Source organism: Phyllostomus hastatus, unplaced genomic scaffold (genome assembly GCF_019186645.2).
Source record: "Phyllostomus hastatus isolate PE091 unplaced genomic scaffold, TTU_PhHast_1.1 phas_contig_80, whole genome shotgun sequence".
Taxonomy (NCBI): Eukaryota; Metazoa; Chordata; class Mammalia; order Chiroptera; family Phyllostomidae; genus Phyllostomus; species Phyllostomus hastatus.
In genome coordinates this window covers 49933858-49952991 of record NW_025333960.1, presented here as the reverse complement: position 1 = coordinate 49952991, position 19134 = coordinate 49933858, and the positions used below count along the sequence as shown (strand labels likewise).

General features: G+C 44.0%; 1 protein-coding gene across 1 annotated transcript; it reads right to left on the bottom strand.

Annotated features, from left to right (window-relative positions):
- Window positions 1-1910: 1910 nt before the first annotated feature.
- SERPINB10 (serpin family B member 10) lies at window positions 1911-17290 on the bottom strand. Its single transcript, XM_045850128.1, has 9 exons — window positions 17093-17290; window positions 16837-16875; window positions 12966-13142; window positions 11397-11462; window positions 10631-10768; window positions 9506-9623; window positions 5829-5971; window positions 4025-4180; window positions 1911-2451 (listed from the first exon to the last, which is right to left on the bottom strand). The coding sequence occupies exons 1-9, from the start codon at window positions 17111-17113 to the stop codon at window positions 2047-2049; spliced, it is 1263 nt and encodes a 420-aa protein (XP_045706084.1). The 5' UTR covers window positions 17114-17290; the 3' UTR covers window positions 1911-2046.
- Window positions 17291-19134: the final 1844 nt, after the last annotated feature.

Sequence of the window (19134 nt, the reverse complement as noted above, 5' to 3'; positions counted from 1 at the left end):
AGATTTTTCTGAAGTTTGGAAATTGTATTTCCAAGTTTAAGTGCAAATATATGAGAATTTTAATATCTTTTTGAGTAATAAAGTCACCTGATGATGGGAAAAGACACAAATAGAGGTAGGTTCTCAAAGTGATCATCCTGTACGGTGGTGAAAGGGGTGGGGTGGGAGTCGGCTGTTTCCAAAGCAGAGCTGACTTCTCATTCACAGAGAAGATGCACCTTTGCCTCCAGCAGCCTCACACCGGGAGGCTGAGGTTCCGACTCCTTCGGACGGGTGTCTGACACAGGAATGTGCCCACTGCCAAGGGCAAAGGAACTTGCTGGAGCTGGTCCACAGAGGCGCTGCTGCTGCTGCTGCTGCTGCTGCAGGGGTGCGGGCAGGGGTGCGGGCCAGCTGGAACTGGCCTGCGGAAGGGAAGCGCCGGCAGCAGAATCCGCACGAGGGGAACTTCATGTCTCAGCTTCATCCTTGGAACTGAGACACGAAGTCATTTTTTATCCTGCAATACTGAACCAGGATTTGATGCAGAAAACACAGTTTCTTACACTTGTGTATACCCTGTTCGGGTCAGACCCACTCTTCCATTTCATTCCATGAAGATCCAAAGAGCAGCCTAGAGGGACACGATCGACCTCTAAAACGAGATCCTCCTGAACTCCGCGGGCTCCCTCGGGAGACTGCGGCCAGGGCAGCAGCGGGCAGGGGCAGCTGTGCCAGGCTCTCCCCCGAACCTGTGTCTGAGCCCTGTCTCCCCTGACTTCCCAGTGAGCTGACTGCAGCCCCCTCCCCCCACCCCGTGGCCCACTTCTTTCCCACAACACAGGTAGGGAGTCAAGCAGCCCCACCTAGGCTCTCTCCTGTCGCTTCTCCTAAACCATGGGTGGCGAACACAAGGCCCACGGGCCGAATCCCACCCTCCACCTTTTTTGATCCCACCCCGAGACCTGGTTTCTACCCAGCGGCAGCACCGAGCTCTCACTTAACTGTTAAGGAGCAGTCACTATATACAGTCCTAAAACTACATTTGGCCCTTTGAAAGCAACCAGGAGGCTAATGTGGCCCCCGGTGAACATAAGTTTGACACCCCTGCTCTATGTTAAGACCTTCCTTTGTTTCATTGTTCCCAGCTTTAATAAACATACTCTCAAAATCGCCTGGACTCCTATTGCGAAACCTGCCCCACACAAAGGCAAGAACCCACACCCTGTAGTCAACCCTGCTCCAGGCCCGGTCCCCTGCTGGTGACAGTAACATCTACCGTGACCGTGACGCACCGGTTCACACTGAGAAGCCAACATTGGTACGTTGTTGTTAAGTAAGTTCTAGATTTCATCTGGCTTTCAATAGTTTTTCCGTTAATGTCAAAATAAGTATTTTTTAAATAGATAACAGGAGAGGGGTATTTCATTTTTCAGTGGTAATTTATGAACTATCAAAATTGTACTCCTGAAAAAAATCCTTGTTCATCAATACATTGCCTTTATAAAAATTTTTCTTCACTAAATAATATATGTGAAATATAAGTGACAATACAATGACCAACAGCTCAAGAATTATAAGGCATTCAATTGAATAATATAGTATTTCTGAAATGTAAATAGAAGTCACTTTAAGACAAAATGTTTACCCCTGGGCTGGTATAGCTCAGTGGATTGAGCACAGGCATGTGAACCAAAGGGTCGCTGGTTCGATTCCCAGTCAAGGCACATGCCTGGGTTGCAGGCCAGGTCCCCAGTAGGGGGTGCATGAGAACCAACCACACATTGATATTCCTCTCCCTCTTTCTCCTTCTCTTCCCTTCTCTTTAAAAATAAATAAATAAGATCTTTTTTAAAAAAGACAAAACATTTTGTGGTAAAAATAAAATTTGTCATTCTCTCTAGGTATAAAGACACGACATCACTAGAATGCATTATTTCAAGATTTATTTGCTAATATTCAAATGTGGAAAAGATCTAGACTACACACTAGTTATTATAACCGTTTTTTCCATCTTATGATGTGAAAAACACATCACGTCACTGGTCCGATGAGACGGACGCGGGCTCAGGGGGAGCAGAATCTCCCGTAGAAGAGAATGCTGTTGGTTTTGTTGTGCCTGATGAAGAAGAGGAATGGGTGGTCGACGTTGAAATCCATGGACAGGGGTCTGGATCGGAAGCCCACCACACTCCCGGTGGCCGCGGCAGCCTCTGTCCCTTGCTCATTTATCTCCACGAAAGACTTGTGGAAAACACTGGACAGGAACAGCTGCCGCCCCGCCGCCATCCCTGAGAAGTCGGCCTTGCTCTGGTCAAAGGCGTCGCTCATCCCCATGCTGCTCAGGGCTGACTTGAGATCATAACTCTCTTCCAGCTTGAACTTGGGAAGGTGCAGCTTCACTTGGTACATCTCCATCATGTCCTCGCTGGTCCACTCGCTCAGCTGCTCGTACGTGGCGGCCTTCTCCAGCTGTGGGGTGGGGCCAAGGAAGAGCCGGCGAAGCCAAAGTGAGTCAGTCATTCCAAAGTGGAGAGAAAAAGCATTGCTTAAGTGAGCTCTGTCTACATAATGACACAGATGAGTGCTGATTGCCCCCATTTCCCAGGACAACAAAACACACACACACGGAAATTCTTTGCTTCACAACATCCCTCACCTGGTCATGCCTATAGAATCTTTGTTTTTTAGATTGAAGTACTTCTACGATAATACACAAAATATCAACTATGCACTCAAATCAAAATAAATATAATTTACATGCTATCTTCACGAAGGCATATAATATAGGACAAGTTGTATGTCAGGATACAAAAAAACATTAATTTTATTAACATGGGAGACAGTTCTTTGAAAACAAAATCTGAGGCAAAATAAGATGTCTATAATCACAAAAATATGAATTTAGTAACCATAAACAATGCAGAAAGAAAGACAGAAAGAAAGAGAAAAAGATCACGAAATCTTAAGAGTAATAACACTTTTATAGTGGTTTTGAGGGTGATTTCTCTCCTTTTTATTTAAAAAAAAATCTTAAACAAATAGATATGTATGCATATGTACGTATACAGATGTGTGTGTGAGGGGAAAACCAGTGCTTCAGTTTTTGAATAATCTAACTTTAAAGCACGTGCTTTGCTGCCTGGAGAGTTTTCTAGACCAAAGCACTGCCATCAATGACACACTTGTAAATGATGGACATTAACAATGTGACACTACCTTGCACTCAGGAACCCGTGCACGTGGGAAGGAAGGGCTATCTTGTCGGGTGGGACTCTGCTGGTTTAGTGTCCCCCCTTGGTCCTATTTTTATCATGCTCTCCAGTTTCATGAATCTTATGATACCATTGGAAATCTTCTCCACACACTAGAAAGGCCACAAGCACGTGTAAGTATGAAAAGTCCAGCGCGCACGAGAAACTAGGCACTGCGCGGAGAAAGACAGGCCACCCGCAGCAGGGAGAGCGAAGTCCCATCAGACGTGCAAACTGCTCAGGAATGTCATCGGACCAAAGTTATGTCAAGCTTCATAGACATTTGGCAGATAAGCAACTTACATGATTCTTATATAGACTATTTCTCCTGAAAACTATTTACTTGATAAAAAACTGTTTTTGAAAAACTTGGAAGTAAACTTAATGTTTTCAAAGGTATATCTAATGCTACATTAATGCAAGTTGATTAAAAAATTGATCTCCCATTAGGTAGGTCCTACCGGAGAGAGAAGAAAGACCCAGACCCACTGAAAGATTGCTATGATCAACCCACTCGGCTTTGTGACTGACAAAGAGTATCTGTATCTATTGTTCATGTGGCTGTTCGTGTGGCCACCCCGTGCTACAGGTGTCTAGCAAGGACTCAGCCTTTCTAAGGAATATTGCCCTCACAGAGTTCTGTAAAGCTGAAATGATATTGGGAAGGTACAGTGCCTAGGCCAGACAGGACGTTGGTTGCCTTCCTCTACAGGAACCAGAGAATGGGGCGGCCGTGTTACGCAGAGGTAAACACCGGGACCACCCTCATGTCAGACAGACGATGTCCTCACCTGATCCAGCCCGCCGACGTCCTCCGGCAGCAGTATGAACAGGCTGAGGTCACGGCTCTTGTAGTGGAGTTGGAGGCCGGTGGCTCGTGGCTCTTCTATGTGAAAAACAGGAAGCTTTTCTTTCAGCGACATCATTTGCACAGGTTTGCTTGTGGTCTATGGAAAATAAGTAGAGTCACTGAGAAAGTGTCCCCAGGAGTCTGGCACCCGGGCAGAACTGGTGACCCTCTGCTAACTGCTAATAAAGTTACTCAGACCTCACTTTCTGGAAATGTGTTGTACTGGATAACACCATTAGCAGGTAGAATGGGAGCTTCATTCTCTAACATTACTGTGGCAACATGCATGTATCATAGCAAGCTGATCCTATCAAACACTTTAAAAAGTGCACAACCTTATGCACACTATGTAAGTGAAAATGATTCAGGAACTGAATAAGCTGTGTACTTCAAATGCAAACATTTTGAGAAGGATTTTCAGTATCATAAAAATGGAAATTCACTAAGAGAATGAAGAGATAAGCAACAGACTAGGAGAACATATTTGCAAAACACATGTGATAAAGCAGGTATATGCAAAATTTCTAAAGATCTCTTTTAAAAATCAGTGGGAATAAAACAAACAACCCAATTTTACAAATAGGCAAAATTTCCGAACAGACACCTCTTCAGGGAGAGAGCGAGAGAACTGAGATGACGTTTTGAGACTCCAGAGGCGCCATATTCCAACACACGTGAGTTCCTCTTATTTACGTCAGTCCATGCTAACACAGTTCACACTGTACTGGCGCTAGGTGGGGATGCTTTTCTATCACTTGCAACTGAAAAATTCCTGGTGACTTCACTAAGGTGACTATCCAGCTCATTTCTAGTTAGTCTTATGTGCCGCATCCCTTCCCCATCGTTACCCCGCTGATGGAGGGCTGCCTGTTGCCCACACCCGCAGGATCACAGCGGTCAGTCCTCAGCAGCACTGCTTGTGTGTGTGACAGGACCCACCCCAGGACCAAACAACCCTAACAGACTTTGGCCTATCGCTTCCTTTCCTAGGAATTTGGAGTGACATCTGTCGGACTGTCTCTAGAATGGAGGAGGTGTTGTGAGTAGCCAGGTTCTGCCATTGTAGGTCAGGACAGAGAAGAAGTTAGACTTCAGACTGAGAAGAATGATGGGAGAAACCGTTGAAAAGATAGAGAATGAATCCTGACAACATTTGAATCCTTGTTTCCATGCAAGTCCCATGACCCAGCCACCTTCCAGCCCGTGGCTGCTATGAGATATATCTGTCATCTTATGTCTGTCTCTGTTTTGGCTGTAGCAGGTTCCTACAGAACACAACAAGTGGTTGTGTTCTAACACAGAGAGAAACCTTAATGAAAGAGGTGAAATTTTAACACTTTAATTTGTTTTTGTGGGGAGTAGAACAGAGTATAGGCTTAGTAGAACAAGAATAGAACTTAACAGTGAAGACTTTGGGGTTACGATTATGATAAACTTCTAAACTAGTCACGTGCTACATGGTGTGTCTCACCTGGGAAATAAATGCAATAGCTACCCTACCTTCTCTGGCTTAGTTGTAGCAAGTTCTGAGTGATCAAGTGTGTGAATAGTCTCTTTTCAGAGAAAAACAATGAAAAGGGGATTTCAAGGTGGGATGGAACTGGGGGCTTTCATTTCAGCCACCCACACCCTAGTAAGAGCCATACTTTGTGAGAACATATATGTAGAAAGAGGGGTGAATTTAAAATAGAATCCCTTCTACAATGCCACGTGAAAATCCATACCGATTATTCAAAGGTTCCTACCTTGTTTATTCTGAAAGGCTTCTCCGTGGTGTCTTGGACTAAGAACTGATGTTCCCAGAGTCCTTTAAAGTAAAGGGCATTCACCAGAACCATTCGGGTTGTAGAATCCACTGCATCATCAGGTAGGAGAGCCGGGATTTTTCCTACAAGAGCAAAAGACAGGTTTCGAATGGAATACCCCCATGTTATATTTCAGGGACATGCCACACTTTTAAAAGTGATGATTGTGAAATGCTGTTGAATGACATATCCACAAATAATCCAAACCAGCCAGTTGACATTGACAGAATACTAGTCACTGATCTTACTGAGTTTTTATCAGTTGTTCTTTTTTTTCTGGACCAGAAATCAACCCAAGATCTCAGGTTGCATTTCGTTGTCCTTTCCTCTTAGCCCTCTTTAATCTGGGACAGTTCCTCAGTCAATTTTTGTCTTCTGTGACCTCAATACTTTTGAAAAAGTTTTGTAAGAATATCCATCAGTTCAGATTGCTCCAATGTTTCCTTGGGGTAATACTCAGGTTATGCATTTTTGCGAGAATGCCGTTGCTGTAGGTCTTCCAAGAAAAATATGTCAAATCCTAACCCCTGAAGAGATGCAAACTGGTTCCTGTGACCTTCCAGCATACCCCTCAGATGCTACAGTGTTCACACGGGCGGCTCACAAAACACTGTGCAGCTTTATTTACTTATTTTTTAAGATTTTATTTATTTATGTTTTTAGGGAGAGGGGAGGGAGGGAGAAAGAGAGGGAGAGAAACACTGACCGGTTGCCTCTCAAACAACTCCAACCAGAGACCTGGCCCGCAACCCAGGCATGTGCTCTCACCAAGAATCGAATCTATGACCTTTCTATTTGCAGGAAGATGCCCAACCCACTGAGCCACACTGGTCAGGGATGTGCAGCTTTATTTAAAAGTCCTAAGGGCAGCATTTCTAGAGATTCCAGCAGATCTGAGGTGTGGTTGGACCATGTCTACTCAAAACAAAATGAAACAAACACCCATCCCCCATAAAACAGATTTCTTGGCTTTAGAAATTAAATTTAAATGTGATTTTCAATGCCTATGCGAAAACCTTCTGAAACATTTTTTGTATTTTTTTTTAATCTGTTTAAAGACAGTATATCAGGTTGCCAACTTGATTCTAGCCAGGGCAAATGCCTGCGTTGTGGGCTAGGTCCCCAGTAGGGGGCATGAGAGAGGCAACTGAGCGATGTATCTCTCCCACATCGATGTTTCTCTCCCTCTCTCCCTTCTAAAGGTATAAATCAAATATTTTTTAAAAATAAATGAAGATAGTATATGAAATTTCATTTAAAAATTCTTTGATGATTTAACATGAAGAGTCCCACTGTGGCATTTTAAAAAATATTTTCCTTTGCACAGAAGTTTCATTTTTTAAAACCTCTGTGTCATTCTAAAATAATTATTCCATCATTTGGTTGAGTGGTAGGAGATGCAAGCAGAGAACACATTGAGGATTGAGGCTGACACAGCTTGAGTTGAGTGAGATCCACTTGTTTAAAGTCTTATTGCCCTGTTCTCGGGGTTCACATGTTTTCAGGGAACCTAGCCTCTTGAGTCCACGTCCATGCCGTTCATTTCTTTGACAAAGTATATGTAAAATGTACTTATATACAACTTCAAAGGAACACAGAGCAAACGGACTCTTCTAAGAAATCTTGTGACCTTTTTGAGAGTTGCAGTGCCACCTACTGGACATCCTCTTCACAGACATTCAGGTTCAGTCCTGGGGCACAACCCATGTGACTGGAGAGTGTCCAATGTGCCCAGCATGTGATAGACTTTGACATTAATATATGCAGATAATTGCCTTCCCCACCCTTCACTTTTTAGGGACTTAAAAGCTGTGACAAAAACAAGTCAGAAAAAAATCATAGCAGCGTGTGACTGATATTATTTCAGAGAATTCAACTCTGAATGCTGTGTACGCCCCCCCCCCGCAGTCCACAGGACGATGTGCAAAAAGACCTGTTTGAAGGAGTAAGGGAAGAAGCTCCTTTCAAGTGGTTCTGACGGAACCTAGTCGCGCCAAAGAGTTTCTAGCAACTTCCCGATAAGAACACGTGGAACCCTCCTCAACAAAGTCAAAGGGACTGAACAGCCGATCAGTGCTCCACTTACACTGATGGTGCAGAGCCCCGGACAGCAGGTATGTGTGTCCAACATGTAAAAGAACACACCGGAAGATCCGAGCTTTCTCCCTCATTGGAAGGTTCACTTCTGAGAAATAGCGTCAGCAGGACCAGCCGGAGGAATGAAGTCATGGGATGCAGGGAAAAGAGGGCTTAATAAAGCATCCTGACCACGCCCAGGGTGAGCTTAGTTGCGGGGCAGGGGCTCTTACTTGATGGGTGCCATGACAACAGAGGCTTTTTCAAAATGCACGCATCCTGTCTTTTGACCGTGTAGTGACTGTAACCTGGGGTTTACTCATTCCTCATTAACTTAAAGTATTTGTTCTCTTCCTCTAAAACAGATCTTCTGCGCTGTCAAATACAGTAGTTCCCAGAAACACCTGGCTCCTTCCATCTCAATTAATTAAAATGAACTAAAGGTACAAGTTCAGTTCCTCAGTCCAGTTAGCCATATTTCCAGTCACCCCTAGTCCCATGTGGATAGAACACGGAGCAAACTGGGCAGTGCAGGTTTGCGGCACGGTTGTCATCCAGGAGGAGTTCTCTGTCATCTAGAGTGCAGGTGGCAAACACAAGACCCGCGGGCCGAATCCGGCCCTCCACCTTGTTTTATCCGGCCCAGCACCTTGTTTCTACCCGGCGGCAGCGCCGAGTTCTCACTTAACGGTCAAGGAGTAGTTACATGTATACCGTCCTAAAATTACATTCGGCCCTTTGAAGGCAACCACGAGGCTGGCGTGGCCCCCGGTGAACATGAGTTTGACACCCCGATCTAGACAGTTGTAAGCTCCGGCGTGTGTCCGTCTACCCAGGGAAGCATGGCAAGGACCGAGCTATGGGCTCCGCATCAGACAGCGAGTCCGGTCCCAGGTCTGAAAGCCTTTGCTGGGGGTGAAGATAGCAGATTGGATGCTAGCGCCCAGCCTTCCTCTCGGTAGGGTTTTTCCGTCGACAGACTAGGCACCGGGCTAAAAACTTGAGAGCAGAGATCTAGTTCAGCTTCTTACCATTCTTACTCCCACCTCCACCATGTTGAATTTGAGTTGTGTTTTACAATGTGCTTTTTCTTCTATCATCCCACGTGGTCCTCGTGCCCGCAGGGACAGTGCAAGTACGCAGTCAACGCTAGCTAATTCTAATTCTTAAAAAGTAGGACTTACCTTCCGATGAATCCAAATCTGGAGTAAATACATGGTCACTCCTGCCTCACCATCACTTTTGAGTCGTTAGTTCAATGAAAAAGGAACTGAGGATTGAGGGCTGCCAACTTCCTCCATTCATTCCAATGAACATCAATGTCCCACACAATGACAGTAGGTGGGCCTGTAATGTGTGAGCGACTCAAAGCTGAAACCCAAGTATGACAGATCTATTGTGCTTGGGGTCCTTGAGTCTGGGGGTGGAGGGTGGTGGATGAAATGAAGCATCAGCGTAATTTCAGTAACAGTGTGGACAGTGTCAGCAATGAAACGATGCCTAGACAAAGCACTCTGCCAGACACCTCGGGGGAAGCTTACCCTCAGTCTGGCTTTCCACCCAAGAGTTGATCTCCTTTCTGACTTGGTCAGAAGCTTCCAAAAAGTTGACAGACTGTGGCGTTACACCAAAGTATGTTTTCATGTCTTCTAAATATTTCTGAAAGAGACAGGTAAAATACCCTTTTGTAGAGCATTTCCAAAACTGAGAGATCAAGTCAATTTAGATCATCAAAAAGCTAGGTAGGGAAACAATTGCCCCCCCCCCACACACACACACACATGCCCAATACTCCTTTCTCTCTTCCCCACTTGGGTTTTGGTCAAAGACCACACACACACACACACACACACACACACCCTCTTTCAACTTGCCTGGGCACAGACTAGCCATGCAGAAATCCAGGTATGGAAGACAGGCCTACTGTTCATGTCTCTGCCCTCCCTGCCTTAAGTCTGAAGATAGCTTTTTTGTGTCTATTGCTACCCCTCCATCCTATCCAATGTCCTTGCTTTTTGCCCACTGGGCATCTGTGTCCTCCTGCTTCTTTCTGAGATGTGCCAGAAGATGTGATGGACAGACGTGAGGGGAATCAATGAGTGTCCTGGCTCTGGGTGGACCCCTCTGAGGAGCCCTTGAGTCTGAGCTGAGGATGAAGGCATGGCTGGCACTATGGGGTTCCCATTATGCGCAAAGGGGCAAAGTTTGTATTATTCCACGTGCAGAGTCTTTTCAAAGTCTCTTCACTTTCTAAAGCCATGATGGGAAATGCCTTGTCTGACTCTAAGGTCAGCTTTGCTCTCACATACACCATCTTCAGATACACGCCTCTGACCAATACTCCCCTCTGCTCCTTTCAGATTCACCCCACGTCCTGCTCCCATGTTCTGCTCCACTGCCCATGAAACACAGGCTGACACAGAGAATATATAAACCAAACTTATGTATTATCACTTTGTGTCAAAATCTGATCCTAGACCTGGTTTGAGACCGATTATCGATTTTCGTTACTAGACATATTGGTTAGTCTAAATGACTGTTTACCAGAAATGCCGACCATGTTACTGTTGTCCTGGGGTCCCTGGAGAAATGTGGAAAGAGTTAACCAAATAGTCTCACATGGCTCTTTCTTTCCCATCAACTTTAAATAACGTATTTGCACTTACATTATAAAATGGGTAAGTTTTCTCTCCGTAGATCCCGTTGGCTGTTTTAAGCACATAGTCATCACTGGGACTGTTGATTTCAGAGATGAGTGTCCGGAAACCCGAGTGTATTTCTTCAACCCTCCCCACGTTGCAGTCCTAAGAAAAGGGATGAGTCGAATGAAGACATTGAACAAAAGCTGCCTATATCAGCACAACCTATAACTAAGCGAAATGACTTGGTGTACAATAAACAAATGCTGAAATCAATTCTAAGGTAGATAAAAATGTTTTCTCTAATGTTATCCAAAAGCATAAAAGTAATTGAGGGTTTCAGTTTCTTTCCATTTAGTTTGCAAAAGCAGGAACAATTTTGAAAGTTTTGAAAGGGAAGCAAAATTCTCTTTTCACAAGAGTAAAACACAAAGGTGAAAAAAAAAGACCCTTTCAGAAAGTGTAGCCATTTTGTGTTATGAAAAAAATGTTTCTATAATTTTAATATATGTTTCTAAGAATAGTTACTCAGTAAAGGTTGCTTAAATTAACCACTATCATGCAGGTGCTAAAAGCAGTTTCTCCTTAATCATCAAATGGATATTAAGATATAAAGCAGGGGTGTCCAACCCATGGCCCATGGACCACATGCGGCCCAGCACGAAATCCTACATTTACTTAAAACATCATGAGATTTTTTGATGACTACGTGTCGCAGTGTATTTAACGTGTAGCCCAAGACAACTCTTCTTCTCCCAGTGTGGCCCAGAGACACCAAAAGTTGGACACATACCGTTTTCCTTTTCTTTTCACTTTCAGGATAAGATTTGTTGTCCTGATCTCTGTGAAACTGAAGTACCTGTGATTCCACAAAAAAAAGACAACATGTGAGCACACTTGCACAGCACTAATCATATGGAACACAGCTCAATTAATACGAGTCCGTCATTCCTACAGCAACAGAGCATGTAACGAACAGGTGAGCCCAAGGGGCTCTGACTTGATTTAATGGTGCGCTAGCTGAACCTAGGACAGTAAGTCAAGAGTTGCTTTTCAATAAATCTTTCAAAGTCTAATTTGAGTTACTCCTTATTTTAATACTTTTTATAAGGCATTTAGGATAATGTTGGGAAAGCGGTAAAATTCTCTTGTTTTCCACGTTTCATTTTCATCTGTGGCTGCTTTGGAAAGAAGGCTAGCTGTTCGATTCAGACCATCATTTAGCAATTTTAGCAGAAGCCACCACGACCCCAGTCACATGGGAAATGCAGGGGTTTAAATTGTTGTCTTCCCAAGGCTAGTGCTTCCGTCTCTATTGTCCATCACAACTTGACATGCGGATGCATATTCTCTGTTTTCACCCCAGCATGGCATGTGCAAGTTCACAGGAAGGATGTGGGCATCCCTGTTTCCCCCAAACTGTCCAACAGTAAAAACCAAGGCAAGAATTCCACCTCCCACATCCGGGACCCACCTGACAATGAGGAATACAGTCTGTTTGGCCGGAGCTTGTGCTGACACGTGGCGACAGAACAGGGACCACTAGCCATAGGGAAAAGAGGTGCATAGGCCACTCCTTAGTCTCAGGTGCAAACTTGAAACTGCCCATGTTCAAGTAAGTATTAAATCAAACACGGGCAAACAACACCCAGCAATATATTTATATGAAATAGGTCCAAATTGGAATTATCTCAGATCAAGTCTATTATATAAGTGGTTAAGCTTTTTAAGAATTAGTTTTTAGCCAGGATTCTGTTGTTGCTGTTTTAAACCATACAGTATCTTGTGACTGGCAAGAATAAGGGTGATATCCTGGGCCTGAACTCACAGAACTGATACTCTGTCTGTCACACTCTGAATTATGCGCTGTGCCCCTTTCTACCCTGGCACAGAAGACCCCTTCTTAGGTGAAATTCTGTTATTTGCCCTTCCCATTGTTGTGTGATTTAGGGCTGGAGTTACTTTTATGTGTTTATTTTTATTTAAAACACACACATACATATGCTATGTTCACACAAGCATACATACACACATGTTTTGCTATTTTATTATGTACTTTGTCTACAGCTACATGTACACACGTTACGTTTTTAGGATGCTGTGTTTTTAGGATGCTTTAGGGTGCTTACAGCAAATCAGTAACACAGGTCCTTAATGATATTCTTAGCAAATTGACTTCCTTTCCCAGACTCCTTTTTATGGCCTAGAAAACTTTTTTGAGTGTTTTTTGACTATATCTTTTGTTTCAGAGGATATGGTTGTAACATGGGAGCTATTTGGAGTTTGGGAGGAAAATGAAGACAAAAGATAAAGAAGGCATTTTGTTTTCAGGGAATAGAGGTGACTGAGCTTTGCCACTCACCTGGGCTATTTGGGCTGCAGTAGTGCCTCGGGTGCCCAAATACACCATGGCCAAGCAGGTGGAGATGCCCCAGGGAGAAAAGAAAATATTTTTACCCTCAGCAGATTCAGCTAGCTTTTTGCTAAATTCCAGGGCAAATTGGTTGATTGATTTTGTTAGAGAATCCATTGGGAAAATCTAAGAAAAATAAAGTCGAGGGATGGAGAGAGAGAGAGAGAAAGAGAGAGGGAGAGAGAGAGAACATGTTAATAACCCTTTCCATTCATTGTACTTTCATAAAAGTTTGTTAGCTTATATATTATTTTTTAATTATCCTTCAATGAAATGACAAAAATATATCATATCCAATTTAGATTCATAAGAATTGAATGGAGTTAGGGGCTTTAAAAATTTTTTAGTCCAACATTATTATTTCACATACTAGAAAACTCAAGTCAAGAGAGTTTGAGAGAATTGTTTCAAGTGTGAGTGCTAACGCACATCAGAGAACGGCTGGGTTCCGGCCAGTCCGCAGCGCACGATAAGATGTCACAACGTCACAGTAGAGCTGGCGGTGGGACCAGGTCCCCTCACTCTCGCAGCCAGGGTTTCGTTCAACACACCGCACAGCCGCTGATTGACGGGGTAGGTGAGAAATAAGTATGCACCTTTTCAACTTCATACTTTTTCTCACTCCCTTTTCATCCATATTTCTATTTTTTTTAACCTCATTTATCGCCTTACACCTTTACATACCCCCTTTACAGAACCCCTCTTGGGTTCTGGAAAGCTTTCATCAAGCTTTATTCTATTGAAATCCAACTCTGACCGAGTTTCTCCTCTTCTCTGGAAGCTTTTCCTGGCCTGTTGGGTGCACAGGAACTGGTCCGCCACCGAAGTCCCATGACATGGTTGTTGCCATGTACTGGCAGTTGTCACGCTGCCAGTTCTGTTTCCACATGGCTGTGTCTTCCCAGCTCCAGGGCGAGTTCCTCCAGAGCGAACTTTCTTCACAGGACTTCAGACATCTTACAGAGCCTAGCGCAGCACTGTGCTCAGAATGGAAGCCCTGTAAGTACTTCTTTACTGAGTCCATTGTGTAGGCTCTAGCCACCGCTTTTTAATCTACTTAAACTCGAAATCATGCACAGTTTAGTGGGAAATGCTATCAGAGAAATAGAGAAACCCAGGCTCTTCTGCTTTTATTTTCTCTCACTTGAGACCCTCGGAAACATCTTCTTAAACAAGAGAACTCAGCTTCTCTCTCTCTCTCTCTCTCTCTCTCTCTCTCTCTCTCTCTCTCTCTCTCTCTCTCTCTCCCTCATCATATTCAACTTCTAAATGGCAACTTTAGTTACCTTGACATTTTCATTTAAGTCTTTTAAGACCAGGTCTCTACTTTAAACAACAACAACAACAAAAAACAGTTCAATTTATTGTCATTCTATAGCCAAATAATGTCTCAGCTTGGTTAAACGAAAAGTAAATCAGATCGGAGGCCCAGAACCCCCCACTAGTGCTAATGTTGTCTAGAAGCGGGTCTTCCACTGGCCTCACCCGACCATCTGGGGAAACCAGAATGTGAACTTAGGAAAAGCCAGGAGGAGTTCCCTCCAGGCCGATGGTTGAAGCAAGGGAGAGGCGTGCGTAGACAAAGCCTTGGTTTCATCATGGTGGGGATTAAGTGATACAGCGGAAGCCCCTTCTAGCCACAGGCTCACACTTAGCAAAACAGCTTCCCCAAGCCTCTAAATCGTGCTCTTGTTACAGCCCCTGCCCATTCCAGAAGCTGAGGCTAATCCTAGGCTGACATGGTTTGATTAAAGAGGAAAAATCAAGTCTAGTTTCGTAGTACTTCTATATCCTCGTAAAATAACTTGCCTGTGGATATTTTTTCTTTATCAGATTCAGTGCCATCTTGGAAATCACTTCCTTATTTCTTTTGGGGTGATAGTCATTCAATAATGCTTTGTTTGCTGCCTATTTATTACACTTTATCTTGTTAGTACTCATGAATTACATTCATATGGAAAATTCTTGGCTCTTTGGCCAAACCATACTCACCATGAAGGGAGAAGAGGAGAAAGTATTATCTCAGAGTCTGGGATTTGTATCCTTCTACTTGCGATTATTTTGGAATTTAGTTACTTCTAACAAATTCCTGAAAACAATAATTCTCTCTAATGAAAGAACTAATTTCTTATGCAAAGTTAAGTTAAAACTTTTTCCACACAGTTTTTTTCATGGAAAGTTATGAAGCAATTATCTTCTGCTTCATGAATTCTTTCATTAATACCATCACTCACATATCAGATGTAGCCCAGACATATTAGCCCACATATAAACAGAAAAATTTCCTTTTTTTCCTCTTGAAAGAAATTCACAGAAGTGCCAAGGCAGCCATTAGTAAAATTTCACCCGACAGTGGAAAAGATTTCCTGAAGGATGCAATATTTTAGGATGAGATTTTATAGGAAATAATTTATCCATATAAAGGCTGAACAATGATTTTTAAAAATATTTTATTTACTTATTTTTAGAGAGGGAAGGGAGGGAGAAAGAGAGAGAGAGAGAGAGAAACATCAAGGTGCAGTTGCTGGGGGCCGTGGCCTGCAACCCAGGCATGTGCCCTGACTGGGAATCGAACCTGTGATGCTTTGGTCCACAGCCCGTGCTCAATCCATTGAGCTATGCCAGCCAGGGCCACAATGATTTTTTTTTAAGGGAAGACTATAAATCCCTAAAGCAGAAGCCTAGGGTGCCATTTGCAGAATGAAATGCTCCTTTTCTCAATCTGCAAAGGGGTTTAAGGGTGACAATGGAGAACTATGAAAATAAGAAAATGATTGTGCCTTTAACAAAACGTCTCGTTGTAGAGACACACACTCCTGCAGTATCAGAATGGGAAAGAACCTCGGAGCGCCTCTGCGGCAATGGCCTCACGCCATCAGCGGGAGAACCGAGGCCCAGGGAGGTTCAGGGGGTCGACGCACACGCACACGCACACGCACAACGACCCAGCAGCACAGTCATCCCTGCAGTCCCGTTCTCTGGACTCTGAATACAATAGCTTTTGTCATGGGATCTCATTGTCACTAAGATCTGAACAGTAAAAGGGAGGCATTGGGTTATGGAAGAGGGTGGATAGGGGGAGGGTGCAAGAGGGAGGAGGAGAGCACAGGAAGGAGCCCCGTGCCCTTTTCCAGAAGAGGGTCTCCAAAGCTCCTTGAATTCCGAACGATCCCGATGCCGTCCCTGACTTCACGGAGTGCCACATACCAGAACATGCCATGCCCCCCCCAGCATGTCTGTATCCACCTCACCCCACTTTCTGAGGGAGGTAATAGTTTGGAGGGGGGCGGTTATAACAAGCACCTAGTGTAAGGATGGGGGGTGTAGGGGCTTAGATTGTTCCATGAAAGAGAAGAAAGTTAACGGCTCATGCAGCGGTGGCCGGAACGGGATGCTGCGTGGGGACAGGGTATAGGGAGTCGAGCCCTTGGATCCACACATTAATGACTAGAATCAAATTCAAGCAAAAGGTGTGGGCTCAGTTATTCTGAGAACATTCTATTTCTCTTTGCCTATGTTGCCAGGTTCAGAAATGTGACTAGAAAAAAATTCCATTTGGAGTTTGGCAATCCTAGTAAAACTACGTATATCTCTAACTTCTTTGGAAATGAATGTCCTCCCCTCCCTTAGCCATCTTTCCAGTAGCAACTTTGAACTAGCTAAGGGTTAAATCTCTCTGACTTGCACAGAATTCTTGGGGAGGGCAGCTCCATCTACTCCTGTTTCAGGGAGTCCCCATCATTTGTTATTGAGCTAGGCACTTCAACAAAGAAAGAAAACGTAAGTAAACATTTTTAAACAAAAAAAGAATTTACAATACCTTGTTTTCTTCCCCTGGAGCAGAATTGGAAAGTCCTCCCTAAAGGAAGCAATTGTAGCCTAGTTAAGTAACTTTTAACCGTAGAAACCTAAAAAAACAACCAAAAAAAGTAGCCCCTCCCTCTTCCAAGCCCCACCCTTCTGATTCACTGTCACAGGCCCGGAGGACACTGCCTTTCCAGTTTATCTTGGCCAGAAGCTCAAATCCAAAGAGAGACAGTTAACGAAGGTTTTCCCTGAATTCTTTAATTACCCACATTTCCCAGGTCTGTCCGCATGTGGAGACCTGAATTCTGACAAACTGCAACTCAGAGTTTCCTTGCTTAATCACTTCTCCAGGCTGCCAGCCAGCAGCAATTAGACTGCTTTCCCTTAAGAAGAAAAAAATAGAAAGCTTCCAATGCGTGGGGTAACAATGGTCAATGAAAGTAAATACTATCCGTATGTTTCCCTTCGTGCAGCTCTCATGGGCAGCTCTCATAAAAAAAAGTCTTATTTTTCTCTGTGTAGGGGCACACCTACGTTCTCATGTACTGGCTCAGAGTTTAATGTTTGAAGGTTGGTGCGGAGCCCAGAGCAGAATGTTCCTCTGGATTTCACTAGGGACTGTGACCTGTGGTCGGAAAGTCTGTGGTGCCTGCCAGGCATGTGTTGAGCAGATATTATTATCCATGGGCACCCTAGCCTATTACTAGCTGGAAGTATTATTGCATGGAAGCTCTAGATAGAGGGACTGTTCATCGTGGCAGGCGGCAGTCCCCGCAGAGGGTGACTTGGGCTGCAACTCTGCATGGTGTGAAGACAACCTGGTTATCGTGCATTAAATGCTTCAATGTAGATGCTGCTGAACCAGCCAAGAAATTGGTTCGTCTTCTTTAAAGTCACAGACTAAGTTTTATGCATTTCCCCCCAAGCCTTCTGCAAAGTCCTTCCCATTTATCTCTTGATTAAAATCCTTACAAAAAGGTAGACTACCTACATGGAGAAAAACAGGATTGTGCACTATTTTGATATCTGTTTTGGGCGGGTGGGGCAGGTAATAGTATCCTAAGTTAACAATATAATATTATTAGCATAAATGTGCTTGTCTGTTGTTGTTATTCATGGCATTCCCTATGTATACTTAGCAATATGTGCAGATATTACTAGAGAAGATTTTAGCAGAAGCACTAAATGAATGGGGGAAGAGGAGGAAGGGAGAGATTTCGTTCTAGTCTTTCTATGATATCTGGGGTTTAGACAACATGAATTTATTTATTAGGCATGCAAAAACAATGTGAAACAAAGGGACTCCAGGTGAACCGATACTATTCTAAAGGGGATCCAGAAGAAGGAAGTAGGAAGGGCAGGGCAGAGACAACGGAGTGGATGGGTGATAGCGGTCTCATTCAGTCCAGGTCGCTATAACAGATGACCATTGACTCGGAGGCTTCTACGACAAACGTGTATTCCTGACGGTCCTGGAGCCTGGAAGTCTGAGACGAGGGTGCTGGCGTGGCCGGCTTCTTGGCGAGGGCTCTCTTCTTGGCTCACAGATGGCGGCCCCGCTCTCTGAGTCCTCGCCTGGTAGAGCGAGGGAGCGGTCCCCTTCATCCCCTTAGGAGGGCACGAATTACATGATAGGGACTCACCCTTATGACTTGGCCTAACCCTAACTCCCAAATGCCCTGCCCACAAGTACCATGACACTGGGGATTAGGGTTTCTTTTTTTTTTTCATTTTAGTCATTGTTCAAGTACAGTTTTCTCCCTTTTACTCCCATCCCAGCCCACCCACCCAACCCTCCCCACTTCTCTCCCCTTACCACCCCTCCCCTTAGTTTTTGTCCCTGTGTCCTTTAAATTTGTTCCTGTAAACCCCTTCCCCTTCTCCCCTGAAATTCCCTCTTCTCTCCCCTCTGGTCACTGTCAGCCTGTTCTCTATTTCAGTGTCTTTGGTTATATTTTGCTTGTTTCTTTGTTTTGTTGATTAGGTTCCTGTTAAAGGTGAGATCATATGGTATTTGGCTTTCACTGCCTGGCTTATTTCACTTAGCATAATGCTCTCCAGCTCCATCCACGCTGTTGCAAAGGGTAGGAGCTCCTTCTTTCTTTCTGCTGCGTAGAATTCCATTGTGTAAATGTACCACAGTTTTTGATCCATTTATTTACTGATGGGCACCTAGGTTGCTTCCAGCACTTGGCTATTGTAAATTGTGCTGCTATGAACATCGGGGTGCAAAGGTTCTTTTGTATTGGTGTTTTAGTATTCTTAGGATATAGTCCCAGCAGTAGAATTGCTGGGTCAAAAGGCAGATCCA

Bases quoted from the DNA above. Each gene is read 5' to 3' on its own strand.
- SERPINB10 (XM_045850128.1), bottom strand. From the start codon at position 17,113: ATGCGGACAGACCTGGGAAAT. The intron at 13,143-16,836 runs GTATTGTAAATT...TATTTTTCTTAG, and splicing joins CTCCAGGGGAAGAAAACAAG to ATTTTCCCAATGGATTCTCT. The intron at 10,769-11,396 runs GTATGTGTCCAA...CCCTTTTCTTAG, and splicing joins GTGAAAAGAAAAGGAAAACG to GACTGCAACGTGGGGAGGGT.